At 45.1% G+C, this 25,935-nt stretch overlaps 1 protein-coding gene across 1 annotated transcript; it reads right to left on the minus strand.

Annotated features, from left to right (window-relative positions):
• Positions 1–1,305: 1,305 nt before the first annotated feature.
• LOC142570907 (uncharacterized) lies at positions 1,306–25,515 on the minus strand. The gene is made up of 5 exons (XM_075679210.1): positions 25,172–25,515; positions 24,317–24,378; positions 10,071–10,178; positions 5,648–5,761; positions 1,306–1,555 (listed from the first exon to the last, which is right to left on the minus strand). The coding sequence occupies exons 1-5, from the start codon at positions 25,255–25,257 to the stop codon at positions 1,416–1,418; spliced, it is 510 nt and encodes a 169-aa protein (XP_075535325.1). The 5' UTR covers positions 25,258–25,515; the 3' UTR covers positions 1,306–1,415.
• Positions 25,516–25,935: the final 420 nt, after the last annotated feature.

Below are 25,935 nucleotides of genomic sequence, written 5' to 3' on the forward strand. Positions count from 1 at the left end.
TGGTGCTTCTCCTTACTTCTTAGAGCAGCTTCCTTTTTGATCCCTTAGATTGTTTCTCAGATCTCTGCCTTGCTTCAGCTAGCCTCTTCAGTTTTCCAGGAAGTCTCTTCCTCGCGGTCTAAGCATATTCTTGCTGAATTACTCATTTCTCTGACGTGTCGCTTAGGAGTTTGGTGCTCCCTTTTTTTTCGCCTTTTACGAACTGATTTTCGTGGCGCCTCTGTTGCCTAAGGACGGATGTCACGTAGGAACATTGCTGCTGCAAAATCTCCCTGGAAAATGCAGTATTTCATTCAGTTCACTTCACTAGGGCTTCAAGAGGGCTGCCCTTTTGTGTTGTTTCGACGGCTTCTTCAGTGAAATGTATTTCTCTAGAGGGACACGTGAGCCACTGGCCACACTGGGTACTGTGGCTGTCTCCTACGCCCTTTGTTGGCTCTAGTCGATCGGTTACAGAAGACATCATGCAATCTTCATCTCTGAAAGGCTCACTGTTGAATAGGCGACCGTTACGGGGTCATAGTATTTCCGAGATTACGTAGAAATATGGTGCCCGGAATACGAGAGTGGGACCGTGTCCCTTTCGTCTCACCACCAGTATTTCACTCCTCCCAGGCTGCTTTATATGCATAAAGCGATTTGTTTTCGGACTGAGACTTCAGTTAGGCCTATAGTCTTTGTGTAATCAAACGTTTATGCAGTGAGGCATATTTTTATAAGGCTAGTGCGGCTTTGGGCTGCATGAAGCAGTAACCGTTCAGCCCGTACGAGTGCAAAGCAAGTCGGCTTTGTTTATTTTGGGTGGCCGAAAACACTATTTCTTGTAGAGCATGGCCACCATTAGACTGAAGCAGTGACCCAGACTCTCGCCATCTGTTTAGAGGTCAGTCAACCTTGTATGTCTCTATTAGAAGGAGTAGCCACAAATATCCCAGTACTTCCATGCCTGCTTTCTCTTCCCTACAGTTCCCTTTATTTTATTTTAGACCCATAGTTTAACGCTTTGTTTACCTCCTCCCTGAAGACAACGTTCCTTTGAGCACTAAGCCTCCTTAGGTATAGCGCTTTGCGAACGTTTAAGGCCTACGGCACTTTTGGAGAACCAGTGGTGCGCACTTAAAACAGACATGCAATTGATGTGATTGCGTGCATTAGTGTTAAGGGCTAAATTCACAAACATCGCTGTTTACTGAGTATGTTCTGAGTGATACCTGTAACCATTATAAATTCCCGTATTTTTTTATTATTACGTTATCTTCCTTTGATTCAGAGAGCTTTGTGAAAACTTTGCGGAGCCAATCTCAACACACCTGTCACACGATATTTTTAGTTTTAGCCCAGTGCCTCACAGGCGCTTTATTTGTCAGACAAATAAGGGAGCTATATCTACTTGGTGCTGTTACTCAGTCGCAACGTTAACCGTGGCGATTCCTCCGGGGTGAAGTGTTGCAGATGCACACCTCGTTGACGCATCTTGGGTGGACAGTAAAATTAGAATAGGGACTCCACCTGAATTGCCTTATGCAGGATTGACGGCACTCCCTTCTTTCGCATTCTGAAAAGAAGAAAAGGCGACATCACGCACTTTCTGGTAGGCAGTGGGTAAAATACTCCCTCATCGAGTCGCAGTAAATTTTTCTGAGGATGTTTTCTCATATAATAAAAAAATACGGCTGGCAATAATAGTTTTCAGCACGTAATAGATATCTCCGTCTTCAAAACTAGTGGTTGTAAGCTCAAATATGCGCCCTATACCGTTCGCTTGAGCGTCGATTTATCTGTAGTATATCCTCAAGCTGCGATTATGGTTTCGAGCGGTTCTGCTCGCTTTGGCTAATTGAAATTCTCAGCCAAGCCAAGTACGAACAAGCGAAGCAAGCAGTTTTGCGTTTCGAATATGTTTCGAAGGTGTTTCTTGCCACGTTGACGTCATGGAACATTGTTATGGGAGATGACTTACAGCTGTCAACGACATTGCGTTTCTTCCCCTACGTTATTTTTTTTTTGTCACTGCTATGCAGAGAAATAAATAACCACGTGTTTATATTACGCTACTTCGTCGAATGCGTCGTCATTAAGGACAATATGTGGTGCCCACGGCTACCTTTGTTGCGAGAGAGCCGTTTACTAGCACACAACACGAAAAACCGCAGAACTGCTTCTTCGTTGCATGACACAGTCTTACTTTTGTACTATTATTTGCAGTTTCCTTTAATATGTAACTTCGCTGGCCCTTCCCACAGACTTTAGTTCCGTTTATTCGCTGCTATATGGCTACCGAATGCATACTTAAATTCTTGCTCATGGAACAAATGCGCGAATACACTCGTCCGGCGAAGTTACCACAGCAGCGAAAGCATGTAACAGTTTGGAGACTATGCGTAACTAACGAATAGAAGACAACTATACGTAATCATTGCTTACAATGCGTAGAATCAAAGTGGCGTCCTCGCTTGTCCTTGGGATTGCTCAATAATTTCCGTTGACAAGCTCAACAAGATTCGTTAACAAAAAGAAGGAAGGAAAGCCTCACGGTAACACAGTATTCCCTGAGCAAAAGCTGGTGGCTTCGCAGCCTGCGATGCTAAATCCGGTAGCAGGCTCGCACTTCCACTGTCTTTACGTGGCCTTACATACAATATGTAGAACCGGTGCGATTACCGGCGGTGTTGGCTCAACTACTATGCACTCTAAACGAAAATAATCTTGAAGCGGAGTAAATTGCCTGTCCTTCAACGCATTCCAACTTCGGTGGTATTTACGCTCTCAAAATGTGGGAGTAAAAAAATTACATACGGGTGAGCGCTTCTCCGGAGTACAAAAAATATGACTACCATTCTACTCTGCGAAGATTGAATGGCAGCGAAAGCTGGCGACAGCCAAAGCTCTCAAACGAAATGCAAAGTACATTCGCTGCCATTCAATCTTCGCAGAGTGGAATGGTTGTCATTTTTTGCGTTGCGAGTCTGGCGTTGTTGATCGTTTGGAGGCGCCCGGGCTCGCGATTGTCGCTTCGGTTGAGCATCGCGAAAACCTTCTTTGTCGGTGGTCGTTTCGCGCCGGCACGGTTTACATTCTCGTTGCTGTTCCCTCCGGCGCTCCTCGTAGGCATGTTGGTATTCGGGTGTACTAACTGTACGTGTCCTCCCCATCTATAAGGCAGCTGTTCTTAGCGCCGATACCTCTCCTGCTTATATACTGCGATGATCTTGACGTCACGATACTGTTCACGGCGAGCGTTTTAATTTGTTCCCCATTATGACATCTGAGCCGCAGCACTGCACCCCTATGTATTTGTTAGAAATCATCAAGTACGTTTTTGTTTCCCGACACCGAAAAAACTACGGAAGGTTTGTCATATACAGCTTTCGCTGTAAAAACTATAATTTTACTCCCTCATCAAAGGCGGTGAGGGCTGGGGGATAGTCGATTTGTGGACACTTTGTCCACAACAGCTCCGTCGCACGACAATTTTCTGCACAGCGCTCAGCAATTACGATAAACGCCTGCCTTTTCTGTGAAAAAAAAGTACAAAAATATCCGGTGCGGCATTTAGTCACGGCTTCGGCATATCTATTTGCGAAGATCCTCTGGTCACAGCGATGCTGTGAATACGAATTCAATAGAACACGCTTCAGCGGCCGTGGTTTTCGCGAAGAGCGCAAAATTATGACGCTGCTGCGAATTCGTTGGCAGCAAAGGCGAAAAGTTTGATGTCACATTTTCACATCATGTGGTGCATGACGCCGAGCTACGGCGAGCACCCTTGCAGAACCCACCAGGCAGTATCCGTGTACTCACCACACCAGCCGTTTAATCCAGCGCGAAAAGAAGGGAGCCATTTGAGGAGACAGACACGTGCCTGCGCTAGCCATTGTTGACGCATACAGCCGCGCTGTACAAAAGATATACGGTCATCGTTCACGCTGAAGCAAGACACCTGCGCCTCGATCAGCTATCAAAGGCGGCGTCTGAAAGCTTCGACGCTCACGTCTAAAAGCGGCTCTGCCTGCTCGCTGTACCCTGCGTGTTACGGTGTTGCTGCGAGTTCGGGCTATATATATTTTAGCGCTTCTTCTGCCCACCTGCTTCATGGGGAGGCGGGCAAAATGTACCTATAGCTTCAGACTTTTCTACAGTGATCACTAGACGGAACTCTGGCGCTGCGATCGTTCAGCCACCATGGAAATGATGACTGGTACATGCATTCGTTTGATCTTCGTGCTCGTGGCTTCAGTCGTTCTTGTGGCGTTGTGTAATACGCTTTATCCTCCTCCATTGCCCTAAATCTCAGACCAATACAGAGTTCTCTAAAGGTAGAAGGCAATGAGACTATGCGAACACACATCGCAGTTGTTACAGCGGTCGAAGTAGCGAAATCGAAACGCGCCAAGCAACTCGACGCGCCGAGTTTCCTGCGAGAAATTCTTAAGGGTGTTCATGCCGCTTGTCGACGCATCCCTTTTTGGCATAATGGTTTCGATATGGGAATTCTGTGCTTTAATAGTCCTGTGTTCGAATGCTCCGGCCGGACAATTTTATAATGTTTGTTTATTTATTTATAACGCGGTATTTTGTTGATAATGATGAGTTTGCCAAATCGCGAAGCCGTTCGAATCTTGAAGGACGATGTTTTAGGCAGATGCATCTACTGTCATTCCCATGCAGGCTGAGCGATCCTGTTTGCAGCTCGCGTATAGACTAGCAGCAAGGATTTCCTCTAGCAATTATTGTATTACACTCTTTGTCTATAGCAGCCCGATTGTAAGCCAAGCAGTGAGCCTCCAAATTGATTAAGTCATAGGCGCCAAAACTAGGGGGAATATTCATTCTTTTTATTGGTCGAATATTCTAGGAAAACATTTTCTCCAGTTGTGAATTATAATTCCCTCTTTAACCTGAGACAGCTGTAACAACAAACAAATAATAATAATGGATATCCCTACTCTATAGTTCAAAGAAAGATGAACTCTAAGACCTCAGTCTACCTTCGCAATCAAAATACTTTTATAAAACTCTGACCTGCAGATTAGTTAACGCACCTGTCACTGGCAGGTCTCTAAGGGTATTGCAAGTAAGTATGCTCTCTAAGTATGCTCCTGAACAACACTTTGCTATGTGGTGAAGACGTTTTAACTCATTTGTTTATCCAACACATCGATAAACTGCGACGTAGTGCTGACGCATTGCTCTCACATTTACCGCTAAATCGCCACTGAGTTTCTTTTTTAGAAATTACCCCTCAGAAAAGCGGACGACTCGGTTTGGGACGTTGAATAACGCAGGAGAAAGGGACTGCGTGCGAATGTTAAAAAAATAAACTCAGGAACCTTGGGCGCTCCCGCGGCACTCGCGTCTCAACCGTTTTTTCGGAGCCGGTGCGCTGAGCCCTCAGCGACGCCGTTAGAGTGAGTATATACTACTGAAATTATTAGGTCCTTCTTTGGGACGCCGAGCATGCAGAATTAAAACCACCGTTACGTAAAATCCCAACGCGGGCTGCAACATAAATCTTCAACGAAATCGGCATCAAATCAACGTTGGTTGCAAAGTCACATGGATAGAGTGCTGTCACAGTACTCCAACTATTTATAAACGGAACGCAAGAACGCACAATGATGCGAACACAACCTATCCGACTACTTACTGTTGTCCCAGTCGCAGTTGCAGTCCGATCTAACGCATACCGCCCGGAGGCCAAGCCGGTCCCTGCCTGCTTGGGCGCTCTTGCACAAACGGTAGCACGCCTTCAGAGTGCACGCTGTCAGGTGTTTGTGGAGAAAACAAACAGGTAAAACAAACCGCATTTAGGCGTGAAATACTTATGTCCCCGCGATTAATCGGATTTCGAGCGAAACAGAGCGAGAAATTCTCCTCTCTTACTCGTTTTTCAACTTTGAGAAAAACGCATGAAGCCCAGACGTTATCTTTATTGTTTTTTTTTTTTACAACAGCCCATCGAAGCTTGTGCAGTGGAACGCAGGCACGGCATAGGCATTTCAGTGCGGCAGAGAAATGAGCATCTCTTGTATTTTATTACGAGGAAAGCGCTAAGCAAGGCGCGTTAACTAACGATCATGACGGAAAGTGCGGCGTGCCTAAATATTACTGCAAATAGAAAAATGGCGTCAATAACAGTGCTCTACAGGGAGCAGCTTCCTGTAATTTTTCCAACCTTCCCACCTTATCCTCACACGTCATACAACCGGCACTACTAACACCGTTCATGCTTGGAAGCGCATGAGGAGGAATTGGATTTTCGGGTGTATTGCCGTGCGAACTATATTAAGGTACGGTAACTTTTAATAACGTAATGTCTCTTAGTATACGATAGAAATTACCAAATAATCTTGATGTCTTATGAATGTTCTTTTTCGTAAGAAACTTGTGGAAGACGACAATTTACCAAACGCGCAAAGTCAGCTTCTCTCATCCGCGGCTAAGCACCTCCGCTCCAGACGCGGAAAATTACGCACTACGTCCCAGCTACCAAGCATCGCGTTCTTTTTTTCAAAAAGACGGGCTATTACACGCAAAGATAACCCAGTGCACATTGCTCAGAGTTGAGTATATCAGGCACCGCTTATTTTTTTTTTGTTGATGCTATTTAATGTATTTATTAGTTGCAATTAGCCATTATTTGAATTACTGCTCTGAATGCCGCGTGGTCAATGAAAAATTGGTGGAAAATTGAAAGGAACTTAAAAGTTGCAGGTCTATTATAAGCCAGGTACTTTTTGTCCGTTTATTTTTTCCGGCTGACAATGAAAGTCCACCTCAAATGAATAATATCACCCGACTAGCGGCCTCAACACACGCTACCGGAGTTAGTGGGCGATCTGTCACGCCGCGCTGTCGCTATGAAAGGGGGGGGGGGGGGGGGGGGGGCAGGTAAAGGGCCAGCTCTTCCTTCAACTGCAGTGGAGCTTGTTTGATCAAGGTACCGGTATTTTCCTCATGTTTGGGCAGATTGTTATTGAGCGATGTAATTCCAAAGTTAGCAAAGTGGTTGACTGGGGTAGTTGGTAATCAGTACGAAACGTGAAGAGCGCTAAGGCAACGCCTGAACGAAAAAGAGGTGGGACAGGTGCTTGTCCCACCGTGTTTTCGTCCATGTGTTGCCTTCAAGTTGCGTTGTTCACGTTCCCCTATTCTAAAGCGGCGTTCTTTTTTTCCGATTCACGAGGGATTTGAGGTGTTTGGCAAACCAGGTTTTCTTAGAATCACACGTAACGATCATCTTTTAAAAGCATTTGTGCTAGAATATAAGTACATATGGATGGCACAATCGCTTTGAGGAGCTACCAGCAACATTTCGTTGACGACAGTTAATTAGTTAACTATCACAAACGACCTGCTCGTTCAATCACTGTCCTAATTCTCAAATTGTCAAGTAAGCAGCTGCAAACGATTATATAAAAAAAACTACAACACACTACTTTCCTGTTCATCTTTCTCTTTAGCTGGCTGAAGAAATAGGAAATTTCATGATACATGAAGAATATAACGCGTCTGCGCAGCCGCTCACACTAAACTCACACCAGAATGAAGCAACGTCCCGAAGCAGACTCACTGGAAGGCAAAAAAAGAAATCTTTGAGGGAGCTACCTCTTTATCTCTCGGGCCCAACCCGAGACAACGCGTCCGATTGGTAACGTAACGCGCGCCTATACCGGTTGGTGCGTCGTGGAATGAGTGCGGGTGCACTTACATCTCGCGGGACAAGAACATTTTCCAGCTCTTGTGAGCACCGCGGAGTAAGCCTGCTTGAGGGGCAATGTGATTGTCTCGTTGTAACAATGATACTGTGCGCAAAATATTAAACACATCAGGCTACACTCTAGAACTTCACACGAATGAAGTTTTTTTTTTTTTCCACACGCGGTTCAAAAGTATAGGTGCCACTGCAATCTTCAACAGACTATACGCACGAACAAGTGCGCGTGGAATCGTGAATACGTAAGCATTGTTCGATATTGCGCTTCTGGTAATCAAGGACAGGAGAGGTGACGTATGCCATGGATATTGAAGTGACCAATTGAGAACGGGAAAATAAGGTCGAGTGTAGCCACATTTTGGCGCTGGGAAAGTGCAGGTAATTAAAGGTAACGACTCATTTGAGAAATACAGTCAGTACGAATATACGGGCATCGAATAAACGTTACAGATTCCCTTTATATTTTCGCAATTTGATCAATTATTCTACTTTGCAACGAAGCCAATAGTACACCACCATACCTCTATTCTAGCAGTGGTGTCACGTTAGTTGAGCACTCACATAGCTCAACAGCTTGGGATGCTTGCTTTATTTTCGGTGAAAGAGCCACAACTTCTTTTTTTTTTTGCAAACGCGCACTTTCTGTTCACATGGGGTCTTAAAGCCTAATGGATTCGAGATGGTGACAAATTAATCACCGAGTCGTTATGCAAAAAAGAGGTGAGGCGTGCAGACAGGACACAAGATTAGAGAAGTGGACAACACGAACGCCGACTATCAACTTAAGTGGGGCACTGAGGCGAAACAAGAAAGAAGACACAAAACTCATCTGCGCAAGCTCAGGAATGGTATCACCACGTGTAAGTCGAGTACATGTGCCCGTCTACGTGAGAGATAACTGCTAGGGCACTTAATCTCTTCCTTATGTAAAGTAATCGAAGACTAACTAACGCACGCACTTCCACCATTATACATATGCCATGCCGCTACCATATGACAGGTATCTTCATTCTTATGCCTGTACAATATCGCGCATTCATCTAACTCCTGCGTGCAGTTACAATCTTGGCAATGCAGGGAAAGATTAGAAGCTCATCCACCGGTTAACGACCGTTTAAGTTCCACTAGCCTCTCATTGATACACCGTCCCGTTTGCCCTACGTAGAACTGGCCATGGCTAAGAGGAATTTTATAAGCCACACCCATACGACAGTCAGCAAAATTCCCCTTAGCTGTGGCCAGTTCTACATAGGGTAAACGGGACGGTGTATCAATGAGAGGCTAGTGGAACTTAAACGGTCGTTAACCGGTGGATGAGCTTCTAATCTTTCCCTGCATTGCCAAGATTGTAACTGCACGCAGGAGTTAGATGAATGCGCGATATTGTACGGGCATAAGAATGAAGATACGCGTCTTATGGTAGAGGCATGACATATCTATAATGGTGGAATTGCGTGCGTTAGTCAGCCTTCGATTACGTTACATAAAGAAGAGATTAAGCGTGCGATCTTTTACGCGTTCCAAAATCGAACGGAGGCGGTCCGTTCTTTACTTCGCGAAAGAGGCGGTCAATTCCGTAGCGTTCGTCCGATAGCAGACGACACGGACTGATTGACAGCAGATATCACGTCACAATTGACGTCATGGCCTTCGTCATGGTTCAAATTGACCAATCGTGTGCGGCTCGGTGGAACGGACCGCCTACATTCTATTTTGGAACGCGTACAAGATCGCACCCTAAGTGACTTAACAGTTATCTCTCACGTAGACGGGCACATGTAACCGACTGACACGTGGTGATACCATTCCTGAGCTTGCGCAGCTGAGTTTTGTGTCTTCTTTCTTTTTTCGCCTCAGTGCCCCCCTTCAGTTGATAGTCGGCGTTCGTGTTGTCCACTTCTCTACCCTTGTGTCCTGTCTGCACGCCTCACCTCTTTTTTGCATAATGAATCCTTACCAACTAGCTCAGCTTTCTGTCGTTCTAATCATCGAGTTACAGCCAAACGTGTTTTATTCCTTTTGTAACTCGCCGCATGATAGGTCTTTCATTTTCTACTTAACAGCCCTTTCTTCTACAGCTTTAAAGGTTTTCTTTTTTTGTTTTTGTTATTCAAAAGCAGTGCTTGATCATGTGGACCATTAATTTCATAATAAGTTAAGCAGTCATCCATGAACGCTCGAGTAGCTATGTATATGTATGCTCATACTTTGCGAGAGCGTCCAAGCAAGGAATGATCACCAAGGGATCGTAATGTTCCGAGAACCCTCCTTATCGTCATTTTTCTTGCATCTCTCCAACTGCACAACGGATGCACGCCACTACAGTAATAAGAATGTATCAGGTATATCTTACGCGGTTTGTGCTGGCATATACATGACAAATTGTAGCAGTTCCCTCTAACGTCATATGCGTCTTTCCATCTGTCTTGGCAGTCTTGCATGCATCTTTCGTGCCTGCAATCTGTGGGGAAAGAAGACAAATCCCTATTAATTGAGATCGTGCCACACCCGAATCTGACCTCATCAATTTCATGCACATTTTTCGTGAGAATAAGTGCGAAACAGGAGTCTGCACTCAAAAATTCCCTTACGTACGAGGCTTTCTTCGTTGGGCGACATCCAGGCGCCCGACACTCATGCTAGCGACGGGGATGTGAATGATATAATCGCCACGCTGATGCCCTATCACGGCCAGCAAATACGTAAAAAATAATTGTTTGTACAAGCGCCCTTACTCCAGATAGGACACTGCAATCTAAACGATATAACGCCCAATATTGTTTTTTTTTTTACAAAATGTTGTATAACGCACAATCTCGGCAATTTCTTATTTCATGCCAACTTTCACAACCTTGGCACTCGACGAGCTCCGATTTCTTGAAAATAAGTTTGAGGCCTTTCATGATATCAGAAAAACCCTTCTTGCAAAGTATTTCTTACCCAAACGTTTTGATCCCCACAATAACGGCGTGAAATTTCTGTTAACACTTTTGTTACGACGGCCATCGAACGTGTTTCACGGGCACCCACTGACGTCACGCTTAATTCCAAGGCTCGCTGTGCAATTATGGATTTTCAACAGGTCTTGGCGGCCGTTTGTACATTTGGTGCGCACCTTCAAATGTGCGCGAAACTGTCCTCTCTCTCCTCTCTCTCCCTTGTCTTGTCTGCATTCCTTTTCCCAGTACAAGTTAGCAAGTCAGACGTGCGTCTGGTTAACCTCCCTGCCTTTCCTCTTTCTTTATTGAAAGAATATTAGAAGAGGTTGGCGCCTTCATGGCGCCATCGGCTACTCCTTGTCACTTAGCAAAGGAAACAAATATGCGCAAAAAGGGAGAATATCTCACAAAATATAACACTCACTAGAACACCAGATGAATAAAAACTATAGAACTCAACAGTAGAAGAATCGGAAAGTTTTTTGCATGAGTTCAGTACACATACGCATATATATGGTCAGGTATTTAGAATAGCCACACACACAACACATGTAATTACACTGCAAGAACAGAGCACAATTACAAATTGCGTAAAACTTACGATCACTAGATAAATCAATTTTGAACCCAGAAAAAACATTTGTATCACTCATTTATGTTATTAAGATCAACTGAAACTTAATATTTTCCCAGAAGGTTCGTTCTTCGAAAAACTTCTTCAAAGCATGAAGTGCTCTTTTCTGGAGGCCCGCAGTTGGCCATGCACCAAGTTTTTTTATGTTTTAGAGTGAATTGTACTCTGTCTAAAAGAAACAAATTTGCTTGCAATACCCTTCGTCGAGGATCGTATTTAGCGCGCTCGAAGAGGAGATGATGCACATCTTCTTCTGGATGGCCACAAGAACACTGCGGACTAGAGGCACGTTTTATCCTGTATAAGAATTGTCCCGTAAATGCAGTACCAAGCCGCAGGCGGTGCAGAAATGTTTCAAATTTACTGTTTTCTCTGAGATTTGCCGGAAGTCATAGATTTATGCATGGGTCTGTAAAGTATAACTCCAAGTTCTTAGACTGCTGATCAAACAAGGTATTTTTGCTGAGACGACCGGATATCTGCCTCAGGAGCAGACGGACTTCAGTGCCCAAAAAGGGGCAGGTTAATTGTGTCTTCATTATTGTGTGCCCGATTCGCAGCTGCGTCCACCACAATATTACAAGAAATTTTGCAGTGCCTTTCCTCTCTTCTATTTATCTCTATCTAGAGTGCCTCAATGCCCGCGCTATCGCATCTAGCCACCCTATCTCTATCTCTCTTGCGGCGCTATCTAGAGCTTAAACTTTCGTTGTACGAGGAATTTATTTGTTTGCCGTATGGAGGCCATTTTTAACAAGCGCGCAGAAATGGACAACCAGTGACCGCGAAGATGGCATTCGGGATCCGTTAGGTGAACTCTCGTTCGAACGAAGACGCTCTCGTGACTGTGCCCCTCCCTCAGATGATAACGCAGCAGTGAGTCTGAAGACGATGTCTGAATCATTAGATTTTACTTTAAAAGATGACGCCCCCAAATTTAGTGCGGACCTTCATAAACGGTTTCGTGGCGAGTATTGTTTTCTGCCAAATGAAGTCACTGACTTTTTTGTGCCGATTCAGATGTCGCAGAGATATTGGCAAATGCACCTTAGTTTAAGTGCTTGACAGCATAGAGTGAAACTTTGCTGCTACCGTCGCCGCAAAATGTGGCGTTTCGTCCAATATCTGCGACATCTACCAGAAAAAGGCAATTTTTCACTTGGCAGAAGTCTCTTCCTTCTAGCTCACAGCCCTGGTCGGATAAAAAAAAAATTTAACTTTCATGCACTGTGAGCAAATAAGAAACCGCCATTTTGTATATTTAAGAATATAGTTTGTCATTGTTAATGTAATCCGCGTTACATTGTAAACATTTCTGCAGTTTTCAGTAAACTCTGTTCTGTAGCGATACGGGCATATTCATTGAAAGAATCATTACGAAAGGCTTCAAAAAGGACCATTTCTTTTCGTGGTGAGGAAGTAGATAAAGGATGAAACTGTGTGTGGAAATAAGATCGGGGATAGGTAGAGAGGGCATAAAGACTGCGTTCGCTGTCATAAAAAAGTACTTAAGCTAGAAATGGTTCCAACAGCATACGCCTGCGCATCGTAAATGTGGCCAAAAGAGAGGACTACCGGTCAATGGCAAACAGCACTTACCGACGAAAAGCTTTATAATATGGCCTCTCTCCCTTAGTTAGGAAATAAATGCAATTTTTTTACCAAAAATGGACCGAGACGCTCACCTAAAATCATCATCATCATCACCACCCCCACCATAATCATCATCATCAGAACAATCTTTATTTATTTATTTTATTTAGAGAATACTGCAGGCCATCAGGAGGCCCTAGCAGGAGTAGATATAAATACATTCAACTAATACAAGAACACATGCAATTCAGATGGATCTCCGCTACAAGACGAAGGCCTCTTTCAGTGATCTCCAATTGCTCCTCTCCTGTCTTGCGCTAGCTGATTTCAACTTGCATACATTAACTAAACTAACGGACTTCTTTAAGGACGACATGTGGAACCCTGGTACAGTGCCACTGGAATGGAAGAAAGCTAAGTCTCATACGTAAACCAGGAAAACTCAAAAACATCAAAAATATATGACCTGTATCACACACGTCGTCCATAGGAAGCCTTATCGAGGAGGCAGTCCAAACGCGGCTCAGCAGGCGTGTCAAAGATTCGGGACTTTTTCCGCATTCGATGTTCGGCTTTAGACCACACCTTTCAGCACAAGACATCTTCCTACTCCTAAAAGAGAAGGCACTCAACCCACCAAACAGAGGGGAGGTTAGTATAATCGTAGCACTAGACATAAAAAAGCAGTTGATACCATCTCTTATCTCACTATCCTAGAGGATGTGGCGGAAACTGGATGTGGGAAACGAACATACAGTTACATAAGATCTTTCTTATCGAACAGAACAGCAACGATCGGCATAGAGTCAACGAGATCTGCACACATCCCACTAAGCAACCAAGGAACTCCACAAGGCACCATCCTATCCCCACTCCTCTTCAATATAAGAATGCTAAAATTAGCACTAGTTCTCGGGGAGGATCAAGACCTGGCGCTCGCCATATATGCAGATGGCATCACGCTATGGGCAGACAAAATATCACATGGGGAAAAAGGGGACGCACTGAAGAAGGCGATTGAGAAAGTGAAACACTCTTCTCGAGAGGCAAGCATGAAATGCACACTGGCAACATTGGAATGTATACGAGCGAAAACCGAATAGTCGAGTAAAAGTAAGTACCCGGATATAAGCTTAATATTGTAAGGGCAGGCAGTTGGAGAGGTACAAAAACTCATAACACTAGGCATGTGGATACAAGACAATGGCAGGGTATCACACACGCTACACACATTAAACCAAACAACAACGACTGTGGCCCGAATGATCCCCAGAGTCACAAAAGAACGAACAGGCTTAAAAGAAGCGGAGACGGTCAGACTTGTGCAATCATTTCTGCATAGCCTCCCCTTTCTGAAAACTAAAGTACGCCGAAACGATCAAAGTGAACTCCATCATCTAGGCAGCGTATAAGGCTGCCCTGGGGTTACCAAAAACACGAACATCAAGTGATTGGAGGCTCTTGGTATTTACAACACATAAGAAGAACACACCTTGGCTGTGGCAGTGGCACAGAGAGAACGTCAATTCAATAGAACAAGTCTCTAACGCAAAAGTTGGGATATCCCCTGAGAGCGCAGTACGGCGGAGAAGAAACAGTTTTTCTACCCAGACAAACAAGCGAGAAAATTCTTGTTTCACTAATCGCAAAGAATATGAGTACGGAATACCACCAAATTAGAAGAAAAGCGCGATCAAAAGCTTTACAAAACAAATATGAAAGAGATCCAGCGACATACTCCCCCCACACGTGTAGAATGGCAACAGAAAAGTTCACAATACTGACTCTCAATCAGTACACAGCGATAACCGCCTCCATCCGGACCACTTCGACGTGGACGGCGTAGGCAGCAGCCATAGCACTGCCTACGCTGTCATTCCTTCGAGATGCAGAGGTAAAAGAACGATCTACATTGGTCATGACGGACTCCCAGGCAGCATGCCGTTAGTTCATGACAGGTACCATTCCACACAATATTCACAGAGTCCTAGGCACCACCCTAGAATGGCACCACGAAGTAATGTGGTGGTCGGCGCACTCAGGACTCGAGGGACACGAGAGGGCGCAACGAATTGCTCGAGGCATAAGCATCCGAGCATCGGTCGGGCCTTCGGAGGAGCCCCCGATCCACGCGCACGACATCCTCGAAAAACAAAGAAAAGAGAGACAGGAATACAGCAGCCCACACCCAGACCTAAGGGGAGAACAGGCCAGGGACTGGCGCCGCATGCAGAAAAACACATATCCACACCTCCACATACTTAGTAAGACGCACCCTGCACTCTATGCGGATACCTGTCCTTTGAGTTGGGAGTGACCAACGCTTGCCCACGTGACGTGGAAGTTTTGCGTGCTAGCGAAGATCTAGAGAGCCAGAGAGCTCGATCAAGCCCAGCGAACCGCAGAAACCTGTGTAGCTCTAGATTGAGGGACCCACCCAGCGCCCAAAACCCCTGATATAAAGTTTATACTACTAATTACAAAGTTCTACTCTCAACTTAGTGGTATACTTCAAAGAGGTATATCCTGCATAAATTTTGTCAGCTTTAGGTGTATTATTAAGTTCTGTTCACAGAATTGGCACCGCTTTTTTCATTCCTGAGATACAGAGTTGTAAACTTGATACTCGAGAGTTTTAGAATTTAAACCTTTGTGCGAATTTTTAAGAACCTTACGGCCTAAATAGAATATGGCTTCCTTAAGTTAGAAAGCTTGAACTTATTTTTTAATTGCATCGAAGCACATCAAAATCAGTGCAGAGTGGTTATCAAAAAAGCTAGGGTCAACGATTTGTCGATGCTAAGAGGACAAGGTCCGCATACATGGTATTCAAATGATTCGATGCTAGAACCTTGATTATATCCCCCGATATTCTCTCTTTCTTTTTTTCACGTTCATTATTCACTCACTTCGTTTCTTATTCGCATTGTATTTTACGCAAATTAGGTAGGCCTTGCCTTCTTTATGGTCGACAGTCGGTTGGCCCTTTCTTTTTTGTCAGGTGGCCAGGTGGCCCTATCACATAGAGTTGTGTAGCCTGTGGTGCAATGTGGTTAATTTTCGATTACCTAAATGCTTGCCCCTAGCGGCTGCACCGAGAACCAGCTGATCTAGGTTCAGTCTCAGATTCCTACATTACAGCGGCCGCTGCAACGTTGCCCCGTAGTTCTAAAATCGTTGCGATGCCGCCGCGCACTAGCCCCCCCCCCCCCCCCCCAAAAAAAAAACGTATGTTGAAAGAATTTTAGTGCGTACCATTGTGCGTGTCCTCGTGGTGGAAAGACATCAATGTATAACTTCACCATTTTCCTAAAGAAGCGGACGACACACGTCGGATGCCTACATGGATAAGAATCTTCCACATTGAGAAAAAGGCGACTGATACTAAATTGGTATGTACGAAACACTCCACTGCGGGCGACTTCTTTATTATCGTCGAGTATTTCATTGCGCTCTATTTATACTGTATATTTTAAATATGTTGCCGGCATTTCAAATCGTGGAGTGTACTTTGTTTAGGCAGGTGCTTTAGTTAATTCGAGATGTACGCTTAAGCTTCATTTGGTTCAGTTAGTTTAGTTTTCTTCCCCTGCATTAGTCTTACTAATGCCTTAGGCAGCAGCAATATTCTCACTAATATACTTTTTGTGTGCAAGCACGGTTCCAAGAATTATTACTAGCTCGGAAGGTCTGAAATGAACCATGACAAATATTACGCCGCGAGGCGACATATACTTCTGATAGCATACTTTACAGTGTAAAAATTTTTACATCCTTCACGGTGTTTTCTTGTCAGACTGGTAACACCCTTACCGTTAGGGCCATAAAAAACTTTATAGAGGACGACAACGGAGCTCTAACTAGACGTGCAATGACAAAAGACGTAGTTGAAAACTATATAATAATTCTGACAGGCTTGGACACGCAGAAATATCCGACAGGAGAGTTGTATATCTCTACCTGTGAAATTCTTTTGTCGGATATTTCTATGCGCCCAAGGCTCTGAGAATGATTCCGTAGTTTTCAACTACATCTTTTGTCATCGCACGTCTCGTTAGAGCTCCGCTGTCGGCCTCTATAAATTTTTGTAAGGCCCTAATGGTAAGGGTGTTACCAATATTACAAGAAAATATCATTAAGGGTGTAAGAATTTTTACAGTGTAGTTTAGCGGTGTAAGCAGAAGGTGCTGTTTTCTCATTCAGAATGGTGACTTGAAAGTTTATTTGCCCTTGAGAAATATGGAAGCAACTGCAGACAGCGCTCGTTCCAGTTTTCTTCGACCTGGTGACAGCGCCGTAAGATTGCTTTCCGACTCTGCGCACACAGCTAAATTCCATTACAACGGATTCGACTCGTTTCCAAGGCATGCACTTACACTAGTAAAAGTGACATTGCTCAAAATAAAACCCTCGCTAAATTTCGGAAAACTGTTGGAGGATGCACAACTTAGTCCGATTGTTTGCTGTTATTTACTTTTCACGTGTCACGTCTGCTGTGTTCCCAAGCCTGGAACCTACCTCGAACGCTGCGTAACCTGAGCATCAGATCCAGAGTACCTTATCACACGGATCAGCTAACTATATAGAGGAAGGTGATCCCCGACTGGCAAACAGAATCTCCATTTGTTTTTACCCCAAGACACACTGGCCAGGTAACCTAACTGTTCTGATACAAAAGCGTCGAATTTCCCATTTACTGAAAAAGACGGCGTGTGTAGCAGCGAAACGGCATCTAAGTTCCCATTGGCTACGACGCCACTTCATGAGCGCCTCGACGGAGCAGAGCGGCCGAAAGGGAACACCTGCTGCTGCGATTGAATCGAATTTAATTCTGGGGTTTTACGCGCCAGAACCACGATTTGATTATGAGGCACGCCGTGTTAATTTTGACAACCAGGGAATCTCTGACGTGCCCCCAATGCTAGGGACAAGGACGTTTTCGCATTTCGCCCCCATCGAAATGCGGCCGCCGCCGTCGGGATTCGATCCCGCCACCTAGCCGCTAAGCCGCACCATAGCGGCTAAACCACAGGGGTGGACGACTGTTGCTGCGATAACGCGCCACGTGTTGCGTGAGGGGAGAGGGTGCCGCCGCGACGCCACGTCACCCTCCCTGTCGCTCTCGGAAGTCGGCGCGTGATCCGTATCTCCCTGTCTCCCACCGCCTTGGTGGCCGCTGCTCTTCCTCAATGTCTCGTCGCGCAGCACGTCGGTGGCATGCGGCGTTGGCACCGCAGGCTGCTGCTGCTTGCTGCTTCGGGCAGCACGTGCCGCTTTGGAGTCTGAAGCATCTACATCGTCGCCGGCCGCCACCTCGGAATACTCTAAACACAGTTGCACCTTTTGGGGTGTATATTTATTACACAACAATACACTCTAAAAAAAGTTTACGCCCTTTGGGCTTTATATTTGCCACACAACAATAATCGTCATCTGTCTTGCTCGCATTTGCTTTCTTGAAAATCCTGCGCTCGTTATTTTCCTGTCGAGAATGCTCTGCCATGCAGATAACGCGCGTGCCGTTCGTGACTTGGAAATACCGGGCTCGCAGCGTTAAAGAAAGGAAATGCGGACAAGACACATGATAATTATTGTTGTGTGGCAAATAAACACCCGAAAGGGTGTAGCGGTTTTTAGTGTGCAGCAGCGAAACGTGACAGTACACGCCTGCACACCGCAGAAGAAGTAAGGGAGCAGAAGAACGCAGTAAAACGAGCAAAGAAGCAGGTAGCGGACCAGCTGAGTGGGACTGAAGACATCGTGGCCGCCGAAGAAGACATCGTCAGCTTGACTATCCCCCTAGACAGTAGCGAACACAATGCGCGAAAATAAATGAACTTGATTTCGCCGCAATAACGTCCAAGTGATTCTGGTCTACAGCCAACATGCTAACGCAGAAAATGTAAAAAAAAAACTGCCCCAATTTAATCGCAAAACTCAATCAGATAGCCCGCAGCAAATTCGAAAACATAACTCGCCGCGGAAAACTCGAAGGACAGCTCAGTGGCGTTCAATTGGACAATAATGCTTTCTCTTTAAAAGCTCATAAGAAGTGGTTAGATGTCCTCGGAATTTTAGCCACGTTTGATCAGAGCACAATATCCGCATTTAGCTTCTGAAGGTAGAACGGTTGTTACGGCCTATAAATTTTGGGATGCTGTGTGATATTCTGCATCAGGAGTTCAGTGTGGAGTTGCTTATATGAAGGTCGAAAACAGCCAAGCATCGCACTTGCAGCGGCCTAGAAATGCAGCGAAAAAGTGATTTAATCTTTCTGAGGCTCGCCACGCGTGGCCAATTCCATTTTTTACCCTGCAGCTCCCTTGAACGGTTGTTTGTATCTTGGTGTCGCCTACACAAGATCCTTCGCCTTCCGAGTCGGTATGGACGACAGCGCGGCTTGCAGACACTGCGGCGGCGAGGAGACCATCGAACACGTGCTCTGCCACTGTCCTCAATACAGCGCGCACCGGCTGTCACTAGCGACCACGTTGGCACGCGTTGACGACAGGCCACTTTCAGAACAGTAAGTTTTGGAATGCCGACGTGAACTGTCGTCGCAGCAAAAGTCGGTCAAGGCTTTGTTGACTTTTCTACGTGACAGTGGCCTATTAGAAAGACTATAAGGACCCCTTTTCATCTCTTTTCATATTTTTTTTTCTCACGCTTTTACTTTTGTCACGCTTTTCTTTCCGTCTTTACTTCCCCTTTCCCTTCCCCTAGTGCAGGGTAGCAAACCGGAGGTTTTAAGTCTGGTTAACCTCCCTGCCTTTCTCTCATTTGCATCTCTCTCTCTGTTTGTATCTACAAAAGACTAATGTGGTTGGCTAGGCAAGCGGGACGTTTGCACGAAAAGCGCTACCATTTCCGCGGTTTCATCGCTGAAATCTTTGAGACCGATCCAAATAAGGTAGCCGGAAGCACCCTTTAAGCTTCGAGCAAGCACTTCGATTCGGCACCACAAAAGAGAAATTTAAACACAGCACCAAGCGATAGAGCCGGCTTGAACCGGGGTGTCGTAGCCATCTTTTGTTTATTTGGACACCGTTGCCACCGCGAGTAACAGTTTCTGCAGTTACTAATTAATATTCCCGCTAATTACGCCCGCACCGTTACCTTTACCTACTCAGCGACTATTTCTCGCTACATGTACGCAACGCCGATGCCGTCTTACAGCCATCATTGCGTCGCACGCGCCCTCCTTAGTTCAGGCGAACTTCCAGCATTTCTCAAATATGCCACACGGCGGCTTTTCCTTGGCAATCCACACCTACAGTGGTGCACGCTTTACAGGGATAATGTACTATCATTTTTTTTTACTATATTGGCGCCATTTTTTTTCATTGTTAATGTTACTCTGCGACTAATCTCGCTCCTCGCTTTGTTGACACATTGTGACACTTATTGCCACTCGCTAAGGCGCTACGGAAGCGCGAAAAAGCTGTTTTCTTTTTCTGGAAATTGTTACAAGATAGCACCATTCCAGACACGCTGAGCCCGTGGGAAGTCAGCTAAGACATTGCCTTAAAAAATGGTTTCTGCGTTTCAATATCTTTAGATAGGATTTACTTATAGCTAAAGGTTACCGCAGTAGAAAGCTCTAACACTGAGCTATGAGGGATGAGCTATGAGCCGAGTGATGCGGCGATCGCGTAGAGGTAGAGCATCCGCCTCACGTGCAACGGGCCCGTGGTTCAAATACCGGTGCCGCGCAATTTTCCACCGGATTAAAAAAAAATAAAATGCGCCTGTTAATAAAATTACACAAACAGGCCTTGAGTATGGCCTGATCCCGGTGACCAGAACCTGTAACGCACTCCCTCACCAGAGCAGGATTGGCCACCCTGGTGCAGCACTTGGCCAGAGCCTCCTATACGAATACAACAATAAAATCCCGGCCCTCAGTCCCGAACATCTGCGAAGCAACTGACCACTGCGGCGGTCAGACCTGTGACGCAGCGGAGAGTGCTATGAATCTCTGGATCCGGATAGGCGGCCATTGGAATCTGAACCTAGCAACGTTTAACGCTAGAACGTTATCTAGTGAGGCGAGTCTAGCAGTGCTATTGGAGGAATTAGCGGGCAGCAAATACGATATAATAGGGCTCAGTGACGTTAGGACGACAAATGAAGCATGTTCAGTGCTAAAAAGCGGACACGTCCTGTGCTACCGGGGCTTAGCGGAGAGAATAGAACTAGGAGTCAGATTACTGATTAATAAGGGTATAGCTCGTAACATACGGGAATTCTATAGCATTAACGAGAGGGTGGCAGGTCTTGTTGTGAAACTTAATAAGAGGTACCAATTGAAGGTCGTACAGGCCTACGCGCCTAAATTCAATCATGATGACCAGCAAGTCGAAAGCTTCTATGAAGACGTGAAATCTGCCATGGGTAAAGTCAAAGCAAAATACACTATACTGATGGGCGACTTCAATGCCAGGGTAGGGAAGAAGCAGGCTGGAGACAAATCAGTGAGGGACTATGGCATCGGTTATAGGAATAGCAGAATATGGCATAGTTTATAGGAATAGCAGGGGAGAGTTATTAGTAGAGTTTGCAGAACGGAATAATTTGCGGATAATGAATACCTTCTTCCGCAAGTTGGATATCCGAAAGTGGACGTGGAGGAGAAGTGGTGGAGACGAGAAGTGAAATAGACTTGATACTCTGCACTAACCATGGCATCAACAAGATGTGGACGTGCTCGGTAATGTGCGTTGCAGTCACCATAGGCTGTTAAGATCTCGAATGAGGCTAGACTTGAGGAGGGAACGGAAGAAACTGGTACGTAAGAAGCCGATCAAAGAGCTAGCGGTAAGAGGAAAAACATAGGAATTCCGGATCAAGCTACAGAAAAGGTATTCGGCTTTAGCACAGGCAGAGGACCTTAGTGTTGAAGCAATGAACGACAATTTTATGGGCATCATTAAGGAGTGTGCAATAGAAGTGGGTGGTAACTTCGTTAGACAGGATACCGGTAAGCTATCGCAGGAGACGAAAGATCTGATTAAGAAACGCCAATGCATGAAAGCCTCTAACCCTACAGCAAGAGGAGAACTGCCAGAAATTTCCAAGTTAATCAGCAAGCGTAAGATAGGTGACATAAGGAAGTATAATATGGATAGAATTGAGCATGCTCTCAGGAACGGAGGAAGCCTAAAAGCAGTGAAGTAGAAAATAGAAATAGGCAAGAATCAGATGTATGCGTTAAGCGACGAAGCCGGCAGTATCATTACTAATATGGATAAGATATTTCAAGTGGCTGAAGAGTTCTATAGAAATTTATACAGTACCAATGGCACCCACGACGATAATGGCAGATGGAATAGTCTAGAGCAATTTGACATCCCACAAGTAACGCCGGAAGAAGTAAAGAAAGCCTTGGGAGCTATGCAAAGGAAGCAGGCAGCTGGGGAGGATCAGGTAACAGCAGATTTGTTGAAGGATGGTGGGGAGATTGTTCTAGAAAACTGACCCCCCTGTATACGCAATGCGTCATGACCTCGAGCGTACCGTAATCTTGGAAGAGCGCCAACATAATCCTAATACATAGGAAAAGGGACGTCAAATTTTTGAAAAATTACAGATCGATCAGGTTACTGTCCGCTGCCTACAAAGTGTTCTCTAAGATAATCACAAATAGAATCAGGAACGCCTTAGTCTTCTGTCAAACAAAGGACTAAGAAGAATTTCGTAAAGGCTACTCAACAATATACCATATTCACACTATCAATCAGGTGATAGAGAAATGTGCGGAATATAACCAACCCTTATATATAGCTTTCACTGATTACAAGAAAGTGTTTGATTCAGTGGAAACGTCATGAAATGCAGGCATAACGGAATCAGGGTGTAGACGAGCCGTATGTGAAATTACTGAAATATATCTATAGCGGCTCCACAGCCACCATAGTCCTCCATAAAGAAAGCAACAAAATCGCAATAAAGAAGCGCGTCAGGCAGGGAGATACGATCTCTCCAATGCTATTCACGGCGTGCTTACAGGAGGTATTCAGAGACCTGGATTGAGAATAATTGGAGATAAGTTTTAATGGAGAATACCTTAGTAACTTGCGATTCCCTGATGATATTGCCTTGCTTAGTAACTCAGGGGACCAATTGCAATGCATGCTCACTGATCTGCACAGGCAAAGCAGAAGGGTGGGTCTAAAAATTAATCTGCAGAAAACTAAAGTAATGTTTAACAGTCTCGGAAGAGAACCGCAGTATGCAATAGGTAGCGAGGCAGTGAAAGTGGCAAGGGAATACATCAACTTAGGTCAGGTAGTAACCGCGGATCCGGATCATGAGACTGAAATAATCAGAAGAATAAGAATGGGCTAAGGTGCGTTTGGCAGGCAATCTCAGATTCATAAACAACAGGTTGCCATTATCCCTCAAGAGAAAAGTGTATAACAGCTGTGTCTTACCAGTACTCATCTACGGGGCAGAAACCTGGAGGCTACGAAAAGTGTTCTACTTAAACTGAGGACGACGCAACGAGCTATGGAAAGAAGAATGATGGGTGTAACGTTAAGGGATAAAAAGAGCGCATATTGGGTGACGGAACAAACACGAGTTAATGATATATTAGTTGAAATCAAGAAAAAGAAATGGGCACATGGGCAGGGCATGTAAGGAGGAGAGAAGATAACCGATGGTCATTAAGGGTTACCGATTGTATTCCAAGAAAAGGGAAGCGTAGCATAGCAGGGGGCGGCAGTAAGTTAGGTGGGCGGATGAGATAAAGAGGCTTGCAGGGACAACACGGCCACAATTAGCACATGACCGGGATAGTTGGAGAAGTATGGGAGAGGCCTTTGCCCTGCAGTGGGCGCAGCCAGGCTGATGATGATGATGAAAGCTTACTCTTAAGAAGACGTGTGGGCTACTAGGTTTCAATTTCACAATTGCATCATGTCCTTTAAAGGGAATAACTATAACCTTAACCTTAGATAACCTTTTTTTTACCTACCTGAATAGTTTCAATTCTAATGAAAGTACTTTCCGCTTCTTCCATAAATCTAGCTAAAATGGTGGAACAGCGCACTTCCGTTATTATTATAATCACCATAATCATCATCAGCCTATATATATCCACTGCAGGACGAAAGGCCCTCCCAACGACCTACGATTACTGCTGTTTCTCGCAAGCCGCTCTCATTTAACACCTGAAAATGTTCTAATTTCATCAGGCCATCTAATTCGAAGACACTTATGAAAAACGTGATGGTATAGCTGCTTCTCATGCCTTGCCGCGGGTGAGAGACGGAAGTATCACGTTTCGTATATTCTTCAATATTCTGTAGAAAAAAAATATTTTTACAACTTCCTGCATCAGATCCGCGATTGAGGGTAAGAGCCATTTGATCGCTGATCGCCAGATAATAATAACGAACCATTTAGAAAGCTGTGGGACGATTTACTTACCGTCGACGTAGGTCCAGTTAATGTTTTCCGTTGGTATGGGTATCACCAATTTGGCGCGACCTCTGCGCATAAATGACCGAAATAAATTGTTAAGTAAGGTTAGGCAACTGCATGTGTATCGGAGTCCTTTGCGGCAGCACTCCACTTCCTCATCATGCTGCAACGCAGTGGGCATGGACAAAGTACAAAGTTAGAAAACGTGATTGATGCCCTGCTCTAGTTGAACGGACATAATATTCAAAAATTTCTGTAGAACACAACGCCTCTGAACGACGCGTTGTGAAAGCACATTGTACTGTATTCTTCCAGGCTATCATTAAAACCTGTTCGACCTGGGCCGATCATGGTGGTGGTACAGCGTCGTACACTTTCTATGTAGCGGTATTAGCTGCTACGAGGAGGGAGCTTCAACGGCGACTCTTACCCGTCGTCGTCCAAGCAATCTAGTTAATCCAGGCATCCCATGGTGGCTCCACGAATGGTATCAAAAACGACGCAGCACAAGCTTTGCGTTCAGCGCCAATCAAGCAATCAGTGAAGACTGAAGGTTCTAACTATGCATAATTTCTAAATACTCGACCACCGAGCACTCAAATTCTCCCGCACTTGTAGAGTGCCTGCCACTTAGTGGCTATGGCAGGGACCTGTTCATCCTAGTTTAGTTATCGTGATCAAAAATTAGAGAACGTCGTTTTTATATTTATTTTTTATGTATAACCGCACTCAACTGTCACGATACGCAAAAAGAGATGACTGAAATAAACGAAATGATGCGGAAATATGAGTGCAGAGAAATTTGTAAACATTCACCTTGTAAAAAAAATCGCTTTCTCAGATGAAGCCTTTCCTACTTACGAGCTTTTCTTCGCGTTGGATGAGCTGATCACGAAGGACAAGAACAACAGCAGGCCTGCCAGAACTCCTACCTTCACCCGATCCATGCTAACAGCGGAATTGGGAGGCAATTGCAAGTGCAAGACACTTAAGAATTTTACAATTGCTTCTATATATACATTTTTCAAGGGAGCTGTCTATCTTACGCAGACCGCACACTGGCCGCAGCAGAAGCAGAACAAGTTGCCGCCACGGTACCTCTGACGCAAATTTAGTGTCAAGTAGTAAGCGATCGAGCAGGTTAAATGGTGGGTTCAAGCAAAGGCAGCCGTAAACTGCGAGGTATATTGGGACGACCGACTGTCGCGTCCTGGCCCAGCGACAGCCGCTGTACCGTTGTGCGTTTAAATGCACGAGTGCTATTCAAGGTGCCCCGCTTTTCGACATAACACGATTTATGTGTTTAACCCCAGCGCCGGCTGCAACTTCGCTTCACATCATGACGTGCATCACGGTTCGCGTCTCAATGATGATTGTCGGGACGCGACGGGCCTGGAAAAGACAGCTCGTAAATTTTTTGCGGGCTGCAGAGCAGCCTCGTGCAAGCAGCTCTTCAAGCTGCACAAAGAAACCCTCAGCGCAGCTTTTCTCAATGACGCGGTGTTGCAGGCTCTTGATTAGAAAACTTCTGAATGGCGTCAATGTCGAAACCTCGTGTCGTGCAAATTTTTCCTTACTTACGCAAAGCGCGGCCTTGTCCAGCGCCTTGTGCCAAAAAAAAAAAA

Source organism: Dermacentor variabilis, chromosome 1 (assembly GCF_050947875.1).
Source record: "Dermacentor variabilis isolate Ectoservices chromosome 1, ASM5094787v1, whole genome shotgun sequence".
NCBI lineage: Eukaryota > Metazoa > Arthropoda > Arachnida > Ixodida > Ixodidae > Dermacentor > Dermacentor variabilis.